This window comes from Orycteropus afer, unplaced genomic scaffold (genome assembly GCF_000298275.1).
Source record: "Orycteropus afer afer isolate SDZICR_OR568_19922 unplaced genomic scaffold, OryAfe1.0 scaffold00058, whole genome shotgun sequence".
Lineage (NCBI taxonomy): Eukaryota > Metazoa > Chordata > Mammalia > Tubulidentata > Orycteropodidae > Orycteropus > Orycteropus afer.
This window is the reverse complement of record NW_006921645.1, coordinates 12,784,323-12,806,929: the sequence shown is the minus strand read 5'-3', so window position 1 is coordinate 12,806,929 and position 22,607 is coordinate 12,784,323. Positions and strand designations below refer to the sequence as shown.

Here is a 22,607-nt window from a genome sequence, read left to right as displayed (position 1 = left end):
GTGATGTTCTGCTTTTCCCTGCTGCTTCCTTCCTCTCCCCACTGGGAGCCAGAGGTTCTCTGACAGTGTTTTTCTCAAAGCAACCTGGTGGCAGAGCTTCCTCCAGGGTGTTTCTAGGCTTCAGGGCAGTGTTGAGATAAGCAAATGGCAAAGCTTTCTCTGCCTCTTATGTCCTTATGTGCCTAGGTCTCCATGGATCCACTTTGGGGGTCGTGAAGTTGTCCCAGCCGTGCCTGCCCCTGTGGGAGTTCTACTGCTCCTTTCCCTCCCGTTTGTCCATGGGGCCTCCAACAGGGCCTCCCAGCACTTGTTTTCTTGTAACAGTTTGGCCCCTCAGAGCTAGAAGAGATGTTGTAGATCTGTCTCAACTAGTTCCATCTAGTCCAGTGCTCCTGCTTCACTGATGAGAAACTGAGAGCCAGACAAGCCCAAGTCAGGACTAGAACTCACATCTGCTGACTCCAGGCTCAGTGCTCTTTCTGGCTCTGCCTCTCTGACTTTGGTTGCCTTTCATAGGTATTGAGTTGGAGGTGTTTGGGAAAGTGTAGGAGTCTCTGGCTGGTGAAAACTGTTAATACACTCAACTGCTAACTGAAAGGTTCGTGGTTCGAGTCCTCCTAGAGATGCCTCAGAAGAAAGGCCTGGTGATCTATTTCTGAAAAACCAGCCATTGAAAACTCTTATCAGACACAGTTCTGTTCTGACACACATGGAGTCACCATGAGTCAGAATCTACCTGAAGGTAACTCGTTTATTTTATTTTATTTTTTTCAGTGTGGGTAGTATTTGTGGTGACAGACAGGGAGTGGTTTTGAGAAGGAATCACTGGCTGGTACTGGATAGAATCTGATAGAAATCCTCACCATGGCATACTCTTGACAGCTGTACAAACTTAAGTGTCATTACTGACGGGGATTGGGGAACTAACTGCCTTTGCCATGTGGCGTTCTGGGTCAGACCATTCTCTGTTGGGCTCTCCAGAGTTGTTTCTGTGAGGTGGTGTAATTTGGGGGACAGAGTTTCTTAGAGAACTTCTCAGAGCTTTAGAGGCTGAAGTGTGGGTTCAAGCCTCTACTTTGATGTTGGAATACGAACAAATCCTAATTTTTTTGAGCCTTAGATTCAGCTGTAAACTAGGAATAGTAGTCACTGCCCAAATGAGGCCCATGTGCCCAATGGAGCGACTTTTACCAATGCCATCTGCTCAGTCATGTATTTGGGCAGCAAATACTCATGGAGCCCAGCACTGTGCTTAGCTTAGGGGTACAGGAAATAAGATGCTTTATGTCTGATGTTCCCTTAGGACTCACCTGTAGGGCATGTTGCCCTTTCAGCTGGTCTCGTTAAAGACAGCCCCCTCTGTCCTGGCTCTAAGAGTCCCCCCAGCTTCTGCTCCCTCCCACCCCCTGGGGCAGAGCCAGGACTGAGGCACCCACCTCCCAGGCAGTCAACCCCCTGGGGAAGGGATTGGGCTTGTGGGAGACTTGAGCCTGTACTGTTTGTTACCAGCTCATGGTTTTCCAGGGAGCCCTGGCTGAGGGGGATGGGAGAAGCCCAAGGGTGGAGGTGGGAGTGGGGGAGTAAGGGGAACAGAACTGGGAGCTGGAAGGGGAAGGGTGTGGGTAGGCCCAGATCCAGCCTGCCTCCTACTTCCCTCCTGCCAATCCCCTCCGGGGTCTGGCACTCCGAGCAGAGGCTTGGCTGACTTTGCCTCCTGGGGGGGTGGGCACAGGAGAACTCTGTGTCTCTCTCAGTGGAAGGGGTTCAACACCCCCACCCCCAGCTATGGCCTAAGGTGTGGGCTTTGTTATTCCATTGGCTTGAGGCCCATACCTAAGGCAGGGAGGAAGAAAAGCCCCCAAATCCAGTTGTGTGGGTTTGGAGGGCCCTCTCAAACCCATCCGGCTCCAAAGAGAAAAGTGACAGGCTCGTGGTGGTGGGGTGGTTTAAATGTGGCATGGCCATGGCCTCTCCTGTCTGGGGTGTCCTTTTGACAGCTGTGCACAAATCAGGCCTTCAGCCTGGCCGCAGCCTGACTTCAGACCTCAGCTTCCTGCGGGCTCAGGCGCAGGTCCTGAAGTGAAGTGACATTCATTTCACTACATCCTGTGACTGCTGCTCACTTCCTCCACGTGGTGGAGGTGTGGGAGTGTGGGGGGTGGGGTGAGGACAAATCAGAAGGAAAATGTAGCCATGCTGGGGACCTCTAGGGGTGGCTGGGATTTCCCAGGGGGCGGATGAGGTGGGAGGGAGGGTGCAGGAAGCTTTCAAAGGAAAAGAACAGACATGAAGAGGAGGGAGGAGGCTCTAGAGGCAGCTGAAAGTCCCAGAAGTGGCGCCCACTTTGTCACAGCATCGGGGAGGCCAAGGGAGACTGTTGCTGCCTCTGAGGCTGCTCGGAGGCAGGAGGTGGCAGAGGGGCCCTGAGGAGCCTGGCAAGCTGTGCCAGCTGAGTCTGCCTTGGTCTCCCCCTGCTCTCCGGGGTGCTGGACTAGCCTGAGCTTGGAGCTGGTGAGGCTGGGAAAGGGAGTGGGGTCAGAAGAACCAGGCCTCACAGGCTGGCATAGCCTTGGGGATGAGGCCCTAATTCAGGGAGGGGTGGGGTCCTGGTGCAGCCTAGGTTTTGGGGTGCTATGCCCTGCTGACCCCTCTTCTCTTCCCCCACAGGTGGAGCCATCAGAAGACCAAATCTACGGGCAGACGGAGGCAGCTTTTCACCAGAGGATTCGGCACCAGAGGGCTTGGCGCTGGCACCTATGTTTGAGTGCTAACAGTTGCTTTAAAAAACCACAATAATTCCTTCCCCAAAGCCAAGCAGTCCCCCAGCCCCACGCAGCCCCAGCCTGCCTCCCACCGCCCAGCTGCCCGCAATGCCCTCCAGCGGCCCCGGGGACACCAGCAGCTCCGCTCCAGAGCGGGAGGAGGACCGCAAGGTGAGCAGTCTGCTCTGCCAGGGACCCGCGGTGGTGCCCCGGGAGGGGGAGGAACCTGCCCCCTGGCCCCCGGAATAGTGACCGCTCAGATGTGTGAGCACAGCCCATGTGAGTATTTGACTGCACCCTCAGTCTTCTCGACAGCCTGGCCAGGCAGGTACTATCAACACCCTTGTTTTGGCAATAAGGAAACTGAGGTTTGGAGAGGTTAAATACTCATGGTAGAGCAGGACTGTGAAGGTATTCTGTGAGGGTGTTCAGGCACCAGAATCCAAGTTTTAAACCACAGAGGGTCAAACCTGGGGTCTATGAATTGTAAGGTGTCTGTCTCATAGAGAGTCTCAAAACCTGGATTCCTTTTTGGGTATGGCCTCTTACTCGCTGTAGGTCCTCAGGTGAGTCACTTAACCTCTCTGTTTTAGCTGCCTCTGTTCCTTCAAGGGTGTTCAGTAGCCTCTAGGTAGCCAAAGACAAGACTATCAGGGGCCATGGTAGATGTGAGTGCTGGCCTTAGAGCTTCTACATAGGCACCCCAGCACCCTGCATGTGTACACATCATGAGTGAATCTCAGAGATGGGGATTTCCCTTCTTCCCCCACCCCCACCCCCAGGCTCCAAACATTTGTCACTGGGTGATCCTTGATGTAGCTTCTGGCCATGGAGCTTGTGACCTCCTTGTTCTCAGACCCCATGAGGTCACCTCTGTATCTCTTGGTCAACTCCAGGATGAACCTAAATCAGCCAGAGGGAATTATATCAGACTGAAGGAAACCCCTGCTGGGTTCCAAAAGGCTGCCTGGAATGTTACCCTGTTTCCCCTTCTGTCAGATGGAGTGATGAAACCATTACCACCCTTCCAGGGAAGCTGTTCCAGCCACAGGTCTTCCTGGCTTATCGCATCTGTCTTCCCTTTGTTCCCATGGCTCCCTCTCACTGCCCCCTCTCTATGAGCAGGGATGGGGGTGGTGATGTTCGGTAGGGCTTGAGAGGAGCAAGGCAAGTTAATAGGGGCAACAGTTTATCCTTTTGGAACAAGAGTGGAAACCTGCGTGCCAGGCATGAGGTCCCTGAGCAGTTTCTGGGGCTAGCACCACCCATTTGCCCCACCTGAAGATTGATAGCTCTGCTGACCACTCTGTGGGGCAGCTCTGAGATTTCCTCTCTGCCTGCCTCCCTCAAGCACACCTAGCCCCTTCCTGGGCTTACTCATTCTTATAGCATGTTACCATTGTCTGGGTAGTTTTCATCCATTTTCTATTTGGTCCTTGAGGACAACCTTTTGAACAAGTGTGGTAATTAGAGATGGCCCTAGTTTGCAGCTTAGGAAGTTGAGTATAGAGAAGTACCCCTGTGGGGCCACCTAGCTGGTCAGTAGTAGGTCCAGATGAGAACTTTTCCCACAGTTCTACCTGGTGTAGGGCCTGGTATGAACACACATGCACACATGCATCAGGTTACACATGAAGCCCAGCCTGGAACCCAGCAGAGAGCCATAGGGACGTTAGGCTGCTAAGTGGAGCAAGCTGGGGAGAAAGCTTATACTGTGGGCCCACTGGTCAGGCCTCATGGGGGCTCTAGGTCAGTCCCCTCCTTTTCAATCCCACAGAAAAAGAATGGATAGTCCAGGTCGGCCCATGCTTTCTTCTGCCACCAGGACTTAGGTAGTTTGCAGATCCAGGGCCTGCAACTACATGTACTCTTAAGTGGCAGCTACAAAAAAAAAACAAACTCACCATCATCAACTCAATTCTGAATCATAGTGACCTCCATTGGGTTTCTGAGGCGGTAAATCTTTACCGAAGTAGATTGACCCATCTTCCTTCCATGGAGGGTCTGGTGGGTTTGAACCACCAACTTTCTGGTTAGCAGTCAAATACCTCAGGCACTACACCACCAGAGCTGCTTGGCCAAGGATAATCCTTTCTTTGGGCCAGGCTTCACTCCTCTGTTGGATCAGATGTCCCTGAGTCCCACATACCCACCCACCCACCAACCAAGCCTGTGTCTGATGTCTGGGCTGATACTGACACAGCTCCATGTCCAGGCACTTACAGTGACAAGCCAGCCTGCCCCTCACAGGTGGGAAGTATGTATAGCTGTGCCAAATTCCTCCTGATGACACTAGTACTGAACTGTACCCCTGTGCTACCCTGGGCAACAAAGCCCCTGGCCCCTGTCTGTGCAGTGTGGCAGCTCCCACTCTATATGACAGTTCAGCGCAGTTCAGGGAAGAGCACTAGACAAAGAGTCAGAAGTCCCAGTCCTGGATATGGCATTTACTGGAGATGTGACTTTAGGCCATCTGGGCTTGGGTTTGCTCAGCTAGAGAATGAGGCTAGTAACTCTAGCTGTGCCTGTTTTACAGGGTGCTTGTAGAAGTCAGATGAGGTCATGGACATGGAAGTGCCCTGCAGACAGCAAAGTCTGGTCCAATTATGAGGGATTACGATTGCTATTATTATCTACCCATAGTAACTGCTCTGGCTCAAGCGGCAACAAACACACACCCAGTCCCAGATCCTGGTGCTGATAGAGCGCACACACTGGCTTTGGCAGGGCCAGGCAATCTGGAAAGAAGGAGCCGGGGCACAGCCGGGCACTCCTCCCTAGCTGCTCACACCCACAGCGCACATGCTGGCTCACCTGGCACACCTCCCTGGCACCTCTGGGCTGGCTCTAGCCACTCCAGGGAGCTGCCCAGGGAGGGCAGCAGAGACACTGACACCTGCCCACGTAGCATGTGAAAGCCAGGCCTGGGGCAAGGGTACTGCTGAGTTGCTAGCGGAAGACACGGGCTTGGACTGCAGGAGCCCGAGGAGTTTGGCGTGGAGTTAACTAGCACCTGGTACTAAAGGAACTATTTGGTGAGCCTGAGGGAAGGGGTGTGGCTGCCCACTGGCCACTTCACAGCCTGGCCCAGCTGCCCTTCCAGCCTCCTCCCCAGCCACGCCCCCATGCAGCTTACACTCCAGCCCTATCCAGTACTTCCTGGAACTGCTGTGCCTTTGTTTATGCTGTCCTCTCTGCCTGTTGTAAGTAGCCCTGGTGGTGCAGTGGTTAAGAGCTCAGCTATAAACCCAAAAGTTGGTGGTTTGAAACCAGCTGCTCCGTGGGAGAAATATGGGCCATAAAGATCATAGTTTGGGAAACATTATGGGGCAGTTCTACTCTGTCCAATATGGTCACTGAACCAAAACTAAACCAAACTCACTTCTGTCCGGTTGGTTCCGACTCATAGTGACCCCTCCTTGGGTTTCTGAGGCAGTATCACTACGGAAGTAGATTGCCCAGTCTTCCTTTGGAGGAGTGGCTGGTGGATTTGAACCACCAGCCTTCTAGTTAGCATTCAAATGCCTTAGGCACTAGGCCACCAGAGCTCCTTATATAAGGAGGTCACTGGAAGTCAGAATCAACTTGGCGGCAAAGGCTTTGTTTTTGTTTGTTTGTTTGTGTTTGTTTTGTGTTTGTTTTTCTGCCTGCTACACCCTTTCCCTAATTTTCTTTCCTGCTCTCTGGTCAAAGCCCTTGCTTCAATTTGCTTTGAATTACGGTTTGTAGCTCATCTGGCTTTTTCAAAATGTGGCTCCTGGACCAGCAGTATTAGCATCACCTGGAAAGTATTTCAGGAGCTCTGGTGGTGTAGTGCCTAAGGCATTTGACTTGACAGCAGTAAGTTTTAGAAAGTGTTAGAAACGCAAAACCCTGTTGTTGTTGTTATTGTTGTTGTTGTTGTTGTTATGTGCCATCGAGTCTGATGACTCATAAGTGACCCCTCCTTGGGTTTCTGAGGCAGTATCACTACGGAAGTAGATTGCCCCATCTTCCTTCCAAGGAGTGGCTGGTGGGTTTGATCCACCAGCCTTCTGGTTAGCAGTCAAGTGCCTTAGGCACTACGCTACCAGAGCTCATCCAAAGACCTACTGAATCAGAAATTCTGAGGATGGGGATCCTCAATCCATGTTTTAGCCAGGCCTCTGGAGGATTTGGCTGAATGCTAAACTTTGAGAACCACTGATGTGGATAACGGGTGGCCCCATGGCTGCCCCTAGAGGGCGGGACCCCAGCCCCTTTCATCCTTGTGAATCCCCAGGGCCTAGCATAGCCCCTGACACAGAGTAGGTGCTCAAGAAAATTTTTGTTCCCCAGTGTTGACTTTAACTTTATTTTAATGTTATATAAGTATTGTTGTTGTTGTTGTTGTGTTGTTATGTGCCGTCGAATCGGACGCAACTCATAGCGACCCCTCCTTGGGTTTCCGAGGCAGTATCACTACGAAAGTAGATTGCCCAACCTTCCTTCCGAGGAGTGGCTGGTGGGTTTGAACTGCCTGTAGTGCACACATAAAACTAAATATGTGCACATTTTGCTTCTATGATACAATCAAAACAAATGTATAAATTAAATACAGTCAAAGTTATAAGACTAATGAAATTCAAATGACCAACCTTCGCTTACAGCAGTAGTGCTGAAACTGTATACCCACTCAGAACAAGAATGTGGTGCTGACTGCTTCAGTGCTGGTGCCTTGGAATCTGGCATGTTCTTTAACTGTTTGTAATGACTCAATTCTCCTACCATTAGAACATTTTTCTTTTTAAGAGGACAAGAAAGAAAATGAGCATGGATAAGAACCCTGTACAGAATAATCCCATACCTCACTGTCAGGCACACAGGGTGCAGAGCTGTGGGTGATGGGCTGAGGCAGCCACGCTTGGGTTGAGTTTGGTCTGGGTGTCCCCAGTGTGAAAAATGGTTTGGTGAAGTTATCTAACCTCCTCTAACTTCACATGGGGAAAGGAGAATCAAGACTACTTACTCCTGTGAAGTGGAGGTCAGACATACCTACCTCCTCTCTCCAACCTTTTTACCAATTCTGACACTGGCTGTCCCTCCCATGGCACTCTCTACTGCTCTGCTGGGCTAAATAATTTGTTGTGATAGCCACACAGAACTCACAGACAATGTTCATGATTATGAGGTTTATTAGGGAAATCACAGGTTACAATTCAGGGTCATGAAAGACTCAGTTTACAGTTCTTCGGTTAGGACAGCTTCTCAGCCATGCCCATGGGCAGGCCTCTCCTTGGCCCTCAGCCTCTCAGCCCTTGGCTGCTCAGCCCCTTGAGCCAGCTTGGGACTTTTAGGCCAGCAGGCCTCTGCTTGGTTCAGGCAAGTGTTACAAAGCTCTTTAGCTCCACTGATAAGTGCCTGGAGGTATTCTATCCCCCCAGCTAGCCCAAAGGCATTCACCTCTCTTGCTCTGTGGGCCAGGAAATGCACTGCACTGTCTCCTGCTAGTCTCCTGGTTCTGCTGCCTCTACTGCCACCATTTCTCTGCCACTGTTTCTCACCAACTCTTGCCATTTCTGGTGTTACAAGACTCTCTCTTCTGGGTTTAGGAGGTTCTCAGGTCCAAAAGATGTGCTCCACTCCTAGCTGTTCTTTCTTGGTGGTAGTGAAGTCCGCTCTGTCCAACTCTGGGATGGCTCATTTTAAGCCTAAGGTGATGATAAAAAGTGACCAGTTCTCTCGTTAGGGTTCCATACACTGTATTTGCATGGCCCCACCCCTACAAGGGTGTCATCACCTTATTTGCATATTTAGCAAGCTATCCAATCCCCTTAGTGGGCCATGAGCACCTCATTTGCATAGTCCCACCCAGTCACTTGGTGAGAATTACAAGACCATCCACATAAAAGTGATCCATCACACCATACCCAGGTACCTGTCCAGCACTGCTTCTCTCTGCAGCTCCTCTCCTTGCATCCATATAGTGGTCCAGGAGAGGAGGTTGCTTGCAGGCTGGGAGAGAGCAGGCTTTGAGGGCCCGAGCTCTGGGACTGTGACCAGAATGAGTAAATGTAGAAGAGGAGAGGGTAAGCAAGCAATGAGGAGGTCAAGAGCCTCAGTCCTGGTTCATGTAGGAGATGATGGAGGTGGGATGCCAGGCCCTGTGCAGATGAGAAGGTGAGGGCTGGAGAGAGCAGGAAAAATCAAGAGCATCCTCACTCCTGGGGCTGGAAGGGCCTCCTCAGATCACCAGATGGGAAGTAGAGCCTGGCGGGAAGTCAGGCTGAGCCCTGATGTCACTGTTCCTCTCTCTCCTCTGGTCTCAGAAACATAATGGCCAAGATGCCTTGAGCACTGACTTATCTCCTAGATAAGCTCTATGGATGCATTATTTTACTTAATTCTTATAATTGCTCAGTAAGGTAGGCATTATTATTTCCCTCATTCTACCTTATTAAAGACTAATCTGAAGCTCAGAGAAGTTTAGTCACTTGCCTAAGGTCATACCACTAGTAAGTAGTGGTCTTGGGACTTGAACCAGTTGCCTGTTCAGCTGGCTTCTGTGCTCTTCAAGCTTCCCCCTACATGAAGGAGTCTCAGGGATGACCTGAATAGTGGCTCCTGGCCATGGTGCTCAATGGTCCTACCCACATTTCTACTGCAGTTGAAAGTGTGTTGATTTAGATTGCAGGTTAGGATGGTCAGAGAATGACTGGTGGCCTTTCTCTGTGTAACAGTTCTTGCTATGGATGGGCACTGGGCACACTTCATCTCCAGCAGGAGCTCCTATGCATAGGCTCGTGTGTGTGATTGTGCACATGCACACCACAAGTACACCCTCTTTAGTGTAGACACTGCTGTGGACACCCTGCTGCTTTCCTCCCTCCCTCCTCCTTTCTTTCCTTCTTTCTGCAGGCATAGGTACCTTTCCAAGTGCTGGGCACATAGTAGGGCTCCTCAAGTCTGTTGGATGAACTAAATAAACATTCCTTCAGAACCTAGTAAAGGAAGGGGTTGGGAAGATGCAAAGATGAATAAGCCATGCCTACCCACCAGAGCTGAGTCTGGGAAGGGAGGCCCCACACTAGACAACGCATCCTGATCATGCCCTCTCCTGGTGTATAGGAGGAGCACAGCGTGCATGCGCGTGCATGCGTGTGTGCATCTCCAGTGCTGTGGTTATGGCTCCTCCCTCCCTCCAAAGTCCAGTCCCAAGGCTGGCAGGCACTGATCTCCCTGGGGCTTGGAGCATTTCTTGTGTTCTGGTATGCAAGCTCAAGGGCATCCTTGGGTGGGGTCCCTAGCTCCACTCTCAGTATGTCTTGCTGGCAAATAGGTTTACTGCCCACCCCAGGCCTACTCTGCCTTTTTTGCAAGTAGAAGCTCACAAATGGTCTCTTCAGGTGGGCTCTTTGCTTTACAATAGTCACTGTAGGAGTCATTTAAATAGCATCCCCCTTTGTTGTTGTTGTTATGTGCTCATAGCGACCCCTCCTTGGGTTTCCGAGGCAGTATCACTACGGAAGTAGGATTGCCCAACCTTCCTTCCAAGGAGTGGCTGGTGGGTTTGAACCGCCAGCCGTCTGGTTAGCAGGCAAGTGTCTTAGCCACTATGCTACCAGAGCTCCTATCCCCCTTAGTAAGTCTAAATAGCCACAGAAAAGGCAGTTTGCCCTCACCTTTTGTGGAACACAGCTAATAATAATAGCTGATACAGTTTTAGCTCAGTGGAGTTTATTTGATTCTTGAGTGTGTTCAGCAGCTCTGTTATGTAAACAGTGCATGAGTTGACTGGGTCCTAGGTTTTGACCATCAGATTCTCTAATGTGAGACACTAATTTGTATCAAGTTCAGTTCACCTTGCTGTCAGTGCAGTCTTGGGGTGGGGGTGGGGTCTCGGTTGAACTCTGGGCGGCCTCCACACTTGAAGGCAGTGAATCCCAGCATGGGGGTGGGCTGGAGGGCCTAGAAAACAGACAGGCATGTTGTTATGTGCCGTGGAGTGTGGAGTCAGACCCGACTCATAGTGACCCCTCCTTGGGTTTCCAAGGCGGTATCACTAAGGTAGTAGATTGCCCCATCTTCCTTCCGAGGAGTGACTGGTGGGTTTGAACTGCTAGCCTTCTGGTTAGCAGTCAAATGCTTTAAGCACTATGCTACCAGAGCTCCAGAAAACAGACAGGCATACATAGCCATTTTCAATCATTTAGCATTTATTTAGCACCTGCTGTGTACATCAGAAACCCAAGGAGGAAACACTATGAGTCACATCATGGGATCATTGACTGTACTGCAGTGAGTGAGTGAGTGTGTGTGTGCAAGTACTAAGAGCTGTGGGGACTCAAAGGACCAGTAAGACACAGCCCCTGTCTAACAGGAGACTGGCCTTTTGGAAAAGATGAGAGGCTCTTACCAATAATTGAATCTAGACTCCGCCACTAATCATCTAGAAACCTCTGAGTAGGAAGATGGTACATTGTCAGCTCAAAGGGTTTAAATGAGATGGTACATCCAAAGTGGTTAACCCAGGGACCTGGCAAATAGTAGGCTGGTTTTAGAATTTGTTTTGGCTATCTATCAGCCTATCTAATCTATCTATTCATCTATTTACCTGTCGTATCTTTCTATTCTAGCCAGCCAGCCACTCACTCACTCACCTGCCCACCCACCCACCCACCTACCTACCGACCTACGTACCTACATGTCTACCTACACATTTGTAGTTCAGATCCACTGCAGCCCCCAGGATTGAAACATAGAAGAACATGAAAAATTCAGGTGGGGATGTGAATGATGTGGGTGGAAGGAAGGTTACTTCTCTCCAGGTCCATGGTCACACTCTGTTGAACAGAAGCAAAAGTCAAGGCAAGGGTTGTTGTTGTTGTTGTTAAGTGCCGTCGAGTCGTTTCCGACTCATAGCGACCCCATGCACAGCAGAACGAAACACTGCCTGATCCCGTGCCAGCCCCACAATCCCTGCTATACTTGAGCCCATTATCGCAGCCACCATGTCAATCCATCTCATTGAAGGCCTCCCCCTCTTTCGTCGACCCTCCACCCTACCAAGCGTGACATCCTTCTCCAGGGAATGGTCCCTTCTGACAACATGACCAAAATAGGTGAGACGAAGTCTGGCCATTCTTGCTTCCAAGGAGCATTCTGGCTGCACTTCCTCCAGGACAGATCTGTTAGTTCTTTTAGCAGTCCATGGTACTTTCAGCATTCTTCGCCAGCACCACTACTCAAAAGCATCAACCCTTCTTCGGTCTTCCTTATTCATTGTCCAGCTCTCACATGCATACGAGGCGATTGGAAATATCATGGCTTGTGTCAGGCGCACCTTAGTCCTCAAGGAGATATCCTTGCTCCTCAGCACTTGAAACAGTTCCTTCACAGTTGACTTTCCCAATGCTACACATCGTCTAATGTCCTGACTGCTGCTTCCGTTGGCATCGATTGTAGAACCAAGCAACGTGAATTCTTTGACAACCTCAATCTTCTCTCCATTTATTGTGATGCTGCTCCTTGGTCCAGTTGTGAGGATTTTTGTTTTCTTTATATTGAGACGTAATCCATACTGCAGACTGTATTCTTCAGCCTTCATCAGTAGGTGCCTTAAGTCATCCTCACTTTCAGCAAGCAAAGTTGTATCGTCTGCATATCTCAGGTTGTTAATGATTCTTCCTCCAATCCTGATACCACGTTTTTCTTCATATAGTCCAGCTTCTTGGATCTGGCAAGGGTAGTGAGTGGTTAAGGATGCAAAAAAAAAAAAAAAAAAAGTCACTGCTGTCTAGTCAATTCGATTCATAGCTACCCCTCCTTGGGTTTCTGAGGTGGTATCTCTATGGAAGTCGATTGCCCAGTTTTCCTTCCAAGGAGTAGTTTGAACCATGAGCTTTCTGGTTAGCAGTCAACTGCCTTGGGCACTATGCCACCAGAGCTCCTGATTAAGAATGCAGTGAGACCTAACTCCTGATGGTGAAGGCACCCTTCAGTAGTAGCCTGGGTCAGGGCTCAAGGTCACTTAGGATCACTTATGCCCTATATGGGTGGGCTTGCCCACTGTGAGGGCAGAGACCACCCCTGCCAAGAAGGCGGGCCCATAGGGCCTGGGCAAGAAAACGCTGAGCTCAGCTCTACAGAGAGGAAGAGGGCAGGCTGGGAGTGAGCTGGAGGGAAGTCCTGGGATGACTGGGAAATGGGGGAAGTAGCCTTCCTCTCTGGCACCTGGGCCTGGCATGGAGGCCTGGTCATGCCCTGCAGCCTTTGTGGAGAGCCACAGGGCAATTAGGGATATTACTTATAATCACACCACTGTATACCACTACAAAACAGTGCGGGAGAGGGCATATAAAATGGTTTCCTTTGTATGGTAATTAACTCACTTAACCTCATGATAACCCAGGAATCACTCTGTGTTATTATCCCCATTTTATATATGAGAAACTAAGGCTTAGAGCGGTTAAGAAACTTGGCAGAGGTCGCCAAATCGTTTCACCTGGATTCTTTCCCTCTGTAAAGCAAGAGAAAGCAGGTTATACTTAGCGCTTCCAGAAAGACGATGGTGAGGTGCAGATGTAGAGAGGGAGGGAGGCTGCCCAGTGGGTTAAAGATGAGACGGCAGAGCCTAGGTGGAATGCTGAAGGAGCAACTTTGGGTGAGCTGGCTGTCCTCTGGCAGAGCAATGGGGCCCTCTCAGCTCAGGCCCTCAGGACAGTGTCAAGAACTTCTTTATATTTCATCTCTCCCTCTCTACTGAGTTCCTTATTTTCTTTTTATCTAGTACACAGCAGTTGTCCAATAAATGCAACAAATTATTTTTGAGCACACCCAGTGCTGAGTGGCATTGAAACCACAAAGATGAACACAGCTGGGGTGCAACTCCAGGGGCTCCCTGTGTCCTGGAAGGAGGTTGCGCTTAGTGGGGCTGAGGTCTGGGCAGTCTCCACCTGAGGCAGTGAATCCCAGCATGAGGGTAGGCTGGAGGGCCTAGAAAACAGACAGGCACAGCCATTTTCAATCATTTAGCATTTATTTAGCACCTGCTGTGCATCAGAAACCCAAGGAGGGATCCCTGTGAGTCCAGATTGACTGGACTGCAGTGAGTGAGTGAGTGTGTGTGTGCAAGTACTAAGAGCTGTGGGACTTAAAGGACCAGTAAGACACAGCCCCTGTCTAACAGGAGACGGGCCTTTTGGGAAAGGTGAGAGCTTGTCACTAATAGTTATAATATGAAGCTGACTAAGGCACCTCGGAAGAAAAGCCTGGCAATCTACTTTGGAAAAATCAGCTATTGAAAACGCTGTGGAGCACAGGTCTATTCTGCACACATGGGGTCATCATGAGTCAAAAGTGACTCAATGGCAAGGAGTTTAAGCAGTCAGTGAATATTTGTTGAATTTTGTCGAATAATTGAAACAAAGGGCTGATGAGCTGTGGGAGATGACTGAGATCAGAAAAAACAGGGCACTTTGGGTAACTGTGTGGAGAGTGAACGGCTACGATGACTCCTGATACTGCTGATTGGATATTCATGCTGTCCTCAGCCTTCTGCCTCCTTCCTGCCCATCCTCTAAGCAGCACAATCTGTCACTCACCTTCCTAGCGAGAACCACCTCTGCAGGGTCAGCCTGGGCATGTCTGCATGTGCGGGCGTGTGCGGGCATGCTTGTACAGTATGCGGGGTACAACGATCCTGCGCCTGTGGCTGGTGCGCAGGCAGCCCCGGACAGGGCTCTGCCTGCTGGAGAAGCCAATTAGTTTCACTGAATTCCACAACCACAGACAGTCCCTGGGAAGGCCGCCAGCCAGCTGGCAAAAGCTGTTCGTGCTTCTTGTCCCAGGGGGCCTGGGGCAAGTGACTGGCTAGATCCAGCAAGTTCATCCCCTGGACTCAAACACCAACTTGAGACATCTGCTCAACGGATGCTGGGTCAGTAGCATCCGGTTTATGTACTGAAGAAAGCACGTACCTCTAGCTGGCTTTCTCTGGGCAAGGGCCTCAGGGGATATGAACAGGAATGGGGGTGGCTTATGGGTTGTTCCTAAGCATGACCACCTAAGAGTGTGTACATAAGTAGGCACATGAATGGAGATGTGTGCCTGCTAGGAAAATCAAATCCCACTTCTCATGCCAAATTCTAAGGATCAATGGCAACTCAACTCAATACCAATTCTGTTCCCCTCTGTTCCATTACTGTTCTGACTCCAGCTGCACAGGCAGCACTTTTTCCTCCAACCCTAACCACTCAGAGCTAGGTCAGAGTCCTATAGACTGCCAAGTCTGCCCAAGACCTCAGATGCCAACTGCAAGCTTAGAGATCCTCACAACACCCTCACTTCTGACTTGCTGGCTACAAATGTGGTGTTTTCCCACTACCCCTTTAGGATACCAACTGTAAGCTCTAGGGTCCCTATGACCCCCTCACTTCAAACTGCAGGCTCCCCTACTCTCTTTGATAATTCACTAGAACGACTCACAGAACTCAGGAAAGCGCTATATTTGTGATTACAGTTTTATTATAGCAAAGGATACAAATGAAGAGACACACAGGGAGAAGATCTGAGAGGGTTCCCATATGGAGCTTTCATGTCCCATAAAGGGATGCACTACCCTTCCATTATTGGTGGTCTCATTTCGTAATTCAAACTCTAGCCCCCTCTCTTGAGATGGGTTGGTATCAAGAGGTTGTTCTCAGGAGGTTGATATCCTTTAGTGGGTCTTTCTGGCAGTCAGCTCCCACCCAACATGAGTCATAAACCCTTAGGTGTGGCCTGAAGGCCTCATCAAAGACATTTCAGTCATTGTGGAAAATGCAAGATTTTAGAGGTTTTCTGTCCAGTACCAAGGACAAAGACCTAATTCTGTGGGTAAAGTTAACCCCACGGTGCCTTTACCTCATATGCCTTCATTTCTTATGAATTTACTATGTGTGTGTGTGTGTGTATGCACACTTGTCAACAGAACATGACATAGTGGGATATGGTGGCACATTGCAGTGGAAAGAACCCATGGGCTGGGAATCAAAAGATTTAAATTTGGGTTTGAATGCCTCTCTTCAAGCCAGATAACCTCTCTGAGCTTCGGATTTCCTGCCTGTGTAATGGAAAAATACTCTGCTTTCTGTAAAGTGTAAGGATCAAATGAAATAATGTATGTGCAAATGCTTTGTTAATTACCATGTACAGTACAAATTCGAGAGATTATTACCGTCATAGCCCAGCTCATCAGAATGAGCAGTTGTATGTGGCTTAAAATAATCCATCCAGTGAGCTGTGTTGAAATGTAGGTCAAATCATAGCCTCAGAAGTTTAGAGAGAGGCTCATGGTAACCAACCACCCAGTCTAACTAGCCACCAAATGTGAAGGTGCTCTGGAAGCTGTAAAGAGTTACATAAATGTAGTGACGTATTATGTTTGAGCCTAGAAAGTACACTTTAGTCATCCTGTGCCCTGATTCTGGGGTCATGGAGACTAGAGTGGCCATGGCACCTCATGCACAGTTGTATTTGTGTGGGTTTGTGGGTTTGTATGTGTGTCTCTATCTGTGTGTATGGACTCATTTATTTAGTGGGCACTACTGTGTGACTCAAAGGAGCTCTGGTGGCATAGTGCCTAAGGCACTTCAAACCCACCAGCCACTCCTCGGAAGGAAAGTTGGACAATCTACTTCCTTAGTGATACTGCCTTGGAAACCCAAGGAGAGGTCACTATGAGTAGGGTCAACTTGATGGCACATAACAACAACAACAACAATACTGTGTGACTCAAGGACCCCTAGTGGTGCAAATGGTTAATTGCTGGGCTGGTAACTGAACTTACCCAGTGGCTCTGTAGAAAATAACACCTGGTGATCTGCTCCTGTAAAGATCACAGCCTAGGAAACCCTATGGGGCAGTTTTACTCTGTGCCATGACCACCACCTGTGGCTCACTCACCAAGTCCCTCATCCAGAATTTCTCAAGTGTCTGCTCTGTGCCAGGTGCACTGTTCTAGGCATTGGGCATGCAAGTGTGAATAAGACACAGTCCCTTCCCTCAAGGAGATCACAGCCTGGCCCCAAAATAGCTGATAGTTGCAGTGCATGGTTATGTTATGTGCTGTGGAGTCGGACCCGACTCATAGTGACCCCTCCTTGGGCTGCCGAGGCAGTATCACTACGGAAGTAGATTGCCCAACCTTTCTTCCGAGGAGTACTGGCAGCCTTCTGATTAGCAGTCAAGGGCTTTAGGCACTATGCTACCAGAGCTCCTGCAGTGCACGGTTGTTGTTGTTGTTATGTGCCGTCAAGTCGGACCCGACTCATAGCGACCCCTCCTTGGGTTTCTGAGGCAGTATCACTACGGAAGTAGATTGCCCCATCTTCCTTCCGAGGAGTGGCTGGTGGGTTTGAACCACCACCCTTCTGGTTAGCAGTCAAATGCCTTAGTCACTATGTTACCAGAGCTTCCTAGTGGATGCTATATAGGAGAAAGAGGAGGGATAGGAGGAGAGTGGCCTAGAGGCAGCAATCCAGGAAGTGAGGCTTAAAAAGTGAATAAGGAAGGGTTAGCTGGTTAATTCTGAAGGGAGGTAGTTCAGCCCAGAGGATCATGGGAAGAAAGAAGCAGCCTGCTTTGTACCTGGTGTGATCTGTTTGTGCTTTGGTGAGAGGAAGGCCTTGGAGAACAGACCAAGGTGGCTGGACCAGGTCCTGGGTCCTTCTTTCACATGGGCTAAGGAGCTTGGCTTGGTCTTGCAGGCCCCTGTGATACCTCTCCAAAAGGGTTTTAAGCTCTGTGGAGTGACATAATCAGCTTTGCATTTTGGAAAGATCACCAAGCCCCAGTGTTCCTATTTCTTTCTGCAGCAGCACCAGCCAGATGGGGATATCTGTCTGTGGCAGTGAGTCATAGCTATGTATGTATGACCATGAGCTGGGATTTGCATGGCGTAGAAGAGGAGAGGGCACGGACCAGCAGTAGCTCAGATAGACCTGGGTGCGAATCTTGACTCCATCTCAGGGAGATTTGGTTCCCTCAATACAAACAACCCAGGGTTGTGCTGCAGTGTGACTGCTGAGCCAGGGCTTGGTGCATAGTAGCCCCTGTTCTGCACCCTCCCTATAGAACTGCTGTGACCCCAACACCTGGAGAGAGGTGCCCTGGCACCAAAAGAACCCATCCCTTCCTCCTGGGGTGTGTTGCGCTGAATTGAATTCATTAAGATGTAAAGCGTACTGAGCACCTACTCTGCACAGCACATGTGCTTTGAGGTGAGGTACTACAGCAAGTGTTCTAGGCCTGTATAGAGCAAACAGGTTGCCTATCATAGGCCAAAAGGCTTTTTCTACGTGGCTGATGGAAGCCAAACTTATCTGTTCTGAAATGTCAGGGGAGTCTTTGTTTTGGGCTACAGTAGGTCAGTGCAGTGTGGAAACCGTGGTTCGTTTTTGCTGATTAAGCTCTGATTGGCTTTCACATCTCTGATCAGTTCAGAATAAAATCTAGAAAATCAAATGAATTTCTCTGTAATTACTGCATTTTTTTAAATAAATAATTCAAACACAGAATTGATAGGTGGTAGGACATCTTTCAAGGAGCTCTGGTAGCACAGTGAGTAAGGCATCTGACTGCTAACCAGAAGGTTGGTGGTTCAAACCCACCAGCCACTCCACAGAAGCAAGACTGGGCAATCTACTTCCATAAAGATTTACTGCCTCAGAAACCCAATGAGGGTCACTGTGAGTTGGTATCGACTCAAGGGCAGTGGGTGTGGTTTGATTTAGGACATCTATAAGGGAGTCTCTGGGTGGTGCAATAGGTTAAGCATGTGACTACTAACCAAACAGTTGGTGGTTCAGACTTGCCCCTAGGTTCCTTGGAAGAAAGACCTGGTCATCTGCTTCTGACAGGTCACTGCTATGAAAATGCAGTTCTACTCTCCAATGCATGGAGTTGCCATGAGTTGAAATCAACTCAACAGCAACTGGAAAAAGACATCTATCAAGGGCACTTGGCTGTACATGCTGTTTTTGAGCCTTTCCTGGGTCTGGCCTAGAGCTCTCCAGAGCAAGTGCAGGAATGGATAGGCCTCCTGCTACCAGGGAATTAATAAGCACTGGTGGTGCAAACAGTTTGCCCTTGGCTACTGACAGAAGAGTTGGTGATTCAAATCCACCTAGTGGCACTGCTAAAGAAAGGCCTGGCAATCTACTGCTGTTTAAGATTGTTGTTGTTGTTGTTGTTGTCATGTGTCTTCAAGTAGATTCCAACTCATAGTGACATTATGTGTATGACAGAATGGAACTTCTCCATAGAGTTTCCTAGGCTGTAATCTTTATATGAGCAAATTGCTATATCTTTTCTCCCTCAGAATGACTGGTGGGGTCAAACCACTGACCTTTCAGTTAGCAACTGAACACTTAGCAATTGTGCCACCAGTGCTTGTTTCTGTAAGATTACAGCCATTGAAAACCCCATGGGATGCAGTTCTACTCTGAAACACATGGGATTACCATGAGTCAGAATTGATTCAACAGCAACAGTGTTTTTTGTGTGTATGTGTGTGTGTGTGTGGGGGGGGGGCATCTGCTAAGTCCTGGCCCCATTCTAGGCTCTGGGGATACAGTAGTGAACAAAGCAGACCAAACCATGTGTTCATCTGTCCTCTCAGAAACCCAAGAAGCAAGCAGAATGGACACCTTCATTATCCCTATTTTATGGATGAGAAAACTGAGACTCAAAGAGGCTGGCTCTATAACCAGCAAATGTAGGTTCTGGGCTCATACCCAGCTCTGTTTGCTCTGGGCTCTAAGCCCTTTCCGTGGCCTCACGCTGACCCTGAGTGTTTTATAAATGCTGAGATACCGTGTCAGAATGATCCAGATGGTACCCATGGAGCAGCAGCAGAATCAGATCAAAAGCACCACCTCTACCTGAAAAAATCAACTACAGCTATATAGATCTGACTGCCACCTTCACAAGCGTTAAGCTGCACTGGTAATATTTTCCTTTGTATGATCCAAGTGTTTTCTTTATCCTTTCTTAAGTGTTGAAGGTGGTGGAGGGACCCAAAAAATAGCCAAGAACCAGCAGGCCTGGCCGATCATGGGTGTGTGCCCCAGGGCTATCCTCTCCTGACCCTTCCCAGAGCTTCATGGAGGCCTCGCCATCTGCTGTCTGTTCACCTCACGGCCTTTCTGCCATGATTTCCTGAAATGAGCTTCTCAAAACTCTCTGGTCACTGATAGTGCCAGCCCCTCCCTCCTGCCCACAGATGTGCATGGGGCTTTCCCCGCCAACTCAGTTCTCTTCTAGATGTTTTCTGGGCTAGGCTTCTTAAACTGTCTTCTTCAGCCCTTTTGTAGCCCAACCGTCCTCATGGCCTTGTCATTGTACACTGCTTGTTAATAGTGTCCACTGTAAGTCATTGGTCACCACCCCTAGCCACATTTTCTCTTTGTCTTTGGCTTCTTTCCATCTGACAACTTTGGCCTCTTGGATTGGCAGTTCTCTCCTTCCTTGCCCCCCACTGTACACCTGGCATTTTCTACCTTGCCCCCCTGACCATTCTCTCACCATCTCCTTTTATGAGTTCTGCCTTCTCTCCAACTTGATCATGCTTGGCCTGGCACCTCTGTTCATCCTCTTCTTGAGTCTCCTTAGAGGACTCTCAAAACCTCAGCTGCTGATGCCCTGTATCTCCCATCTGGTCTATGCTACTGCCCAGAATCCTACCTCCCACAGAGCCTTCATAGTATGCATTGGATGGATGAATGTATGATGGGTAGTGGGTGGATGGGTGGGTAGATGGATAGATGATGGATGGGTGGATGGATGCATGCATGTATGGGCCAGTGATGCTCTTCTCTTTGGTCTAATGTCTACAATTGGTCTCAGTAGGTTTCCATTTGCATGTCCCACCATCACCTGAAAATTAATGTGGCAAACCACAAGCAATTTTGAAATCACAGAAAATGAAAGTTGAGTGGGGGCATTGCAGGCCATCTCAACTAAATCCCCAGAAAACTTGTGTTCCTTCCCTTTCTCTGTCTGTGGTGCCAGCATTGTGCTGGGTTGACCTCCTCCCCATGGAGGACCTCAGAGCCATCATGCTGGGAGTGAAGAGCAGTCTGTTGTCCCTCTGCTGGGTCAGGATCCCTTTCTCCCCCCAACATTTTCTCTGCTGGTGATTAGTCATGATGGAGCCTGGCTGAGTCAGAAGGGACTCATGAGTGGTTTGTGGCCAGACTGGAGCAGTGAGGCAGGAGGACTTTCTAGGTTTATGTCTCGTGCCATAGGAAATGAGCATTATGGGGCCTGGGCACATGCAGGTGCTGTGTGAGGGGAGGGGAAAGAAGGTCCTCTATCTGGTCCACAAGTTGGTACATGAAGAGGATAAAGAAGAGCCAAGATTCACAGAGAGAGAGAGAAATTACTATTTTGAAAAAAAAAAAAAAAAGAGCCAAGACATGGTCCCTAAGATGCTGCTGTGGACAAGACAGGTATCTGTAATTCCACCTCCATGTGGCAAATGATTCGAGGCAGGTATATTTACAGCAACTGTAAAAGTCCCCCATTGTCTACCATAGTCCACATATCAGGTGTTGCATGTATTTCAAGTATACATAGCTAAATTTAATATCGCTTTTCATATGACTTTATTCTCAATAAAGGCAGTTCATTAAGTACATAAGTCATTTCATTTTTATGCCTGTGTAAGATTTTATATATATATATTAATAAATGAATAACTCAGAAACAAATTCCTTGTTAGAGTATGTGTTATGATTTGGTGGCTCAGAAAACATGGCCACTAGGCAGGAGAAACATATTCAGCTGTGGCTGTGGATCTTCCCTGAAGTCCTGCTGAGGATATATTTAAATGAGGCTCTAAAAGGTGGCTTAAGTATCAGCAGGCAGGGTGAGGGTGAAGAGCCTCCTTTTCAGAGGGAACAGCATGGCACAGCCCTGAAAGTATGGCTGGCGAGGGGATGGGAGGGGCAGGCTGGACCGCAAGAGAGCCCGAGACTAGCCTGGGAAGGGCCTCGAGTAAGGTGCCTCTAGAATGCAGCCTCCCAGACTCTGGCTTCACAAACTGCGTCTGTGCTCACAGGAGGGAGAGGAGCCGGAGGAACCTCGTGGCAAGGAGGAGCGGCAGGAGTCCGGCACGACCACACGGAAGGTGGGAAGGCCTGGGAGGAAGCGCAAGCACCCCCCGGTGAGTGTTGTGTTGTCACAATCCGCCCCCTCCCCCTGCGCGCACACACACACACACATAGACACACAGACATCACTGCTGCCTAGAGTCTCCGTGCAGAGACCTAGCAAGAAAGGCTGTGGCCAAGGGCATCAAGATGAGGCAATAAAATGCTCACCTCTGGCTGCAGAGCTCATCATATTTCTTATTTTTTGACCCCCTGCAACCACCCCCACAACTTTCCTATTTTCTGCATCAAGAACTGGTGGCCGCGAGGGGCAGGGGACTTGCACTGGGGGGCAGTGGGGCTAGGCCTTGACCCAGGCATCTGACTCCAGCTTCCCTCTGGAAGTGCAGCGGGAGAGCCTGGCATTGTCCGAGTCAGTGGCTTTGATGGGCAGGACTCTTGATCTTCATAGCCTGTCTGTGGTCCCTAGATAGTGAAAACAATTAATGTGCTCAGCTGCTAACCAAAAGGTTGGAGGTTTGACTCTGCCCAGAGCCGCCTTGGAAGAAAGGCTTGGCAATCCACTTCTGAGAAATCAGCCACTGAAAATCCTGTGGAGCGCAGTTCTCCTGTGATGCGCATGAGTCCAAGTCAACTCCATGGCAACCAGTTTGTTTGGTAGCCTGTTGTGTGGGCTCCCCATCCCCACCCCACCCCCCACACACACACTGGACTTTGGCTACCTCCCCCCCCC

At 49.5% G+C, this 22,607-nt stretch overlaps 1 protein-coding gene across 1 annotated transcript in view; it reads left to right on the top strand.

Moving 5' to 3' along the window:
• Nucleotides 1-2,867: 2,867 nt before the first annotated feature.
• DNMT3A (DNA methyltransferase 3 alpha) overlaps nt 2,868-22,607 on the top strand; it is a 93,510-nt gene continuing 73,770 nt past the window's right edge. The window contains exons 1-2 of the mRNA XM_007939283.2: nt 2,868-2,933; nt 21,823-21,927. Of these exons, the coding sequence (XP_007937474.1) occupies nt 2,871-2,933; nt 21,823-21,927 (168 nt within the window). The 5' untranslated portion in view covers nt 2,868-2,870. The remainder of the gene's footprint in view (nt 2,934-21,822; nt 21,928-22,607) is intronic.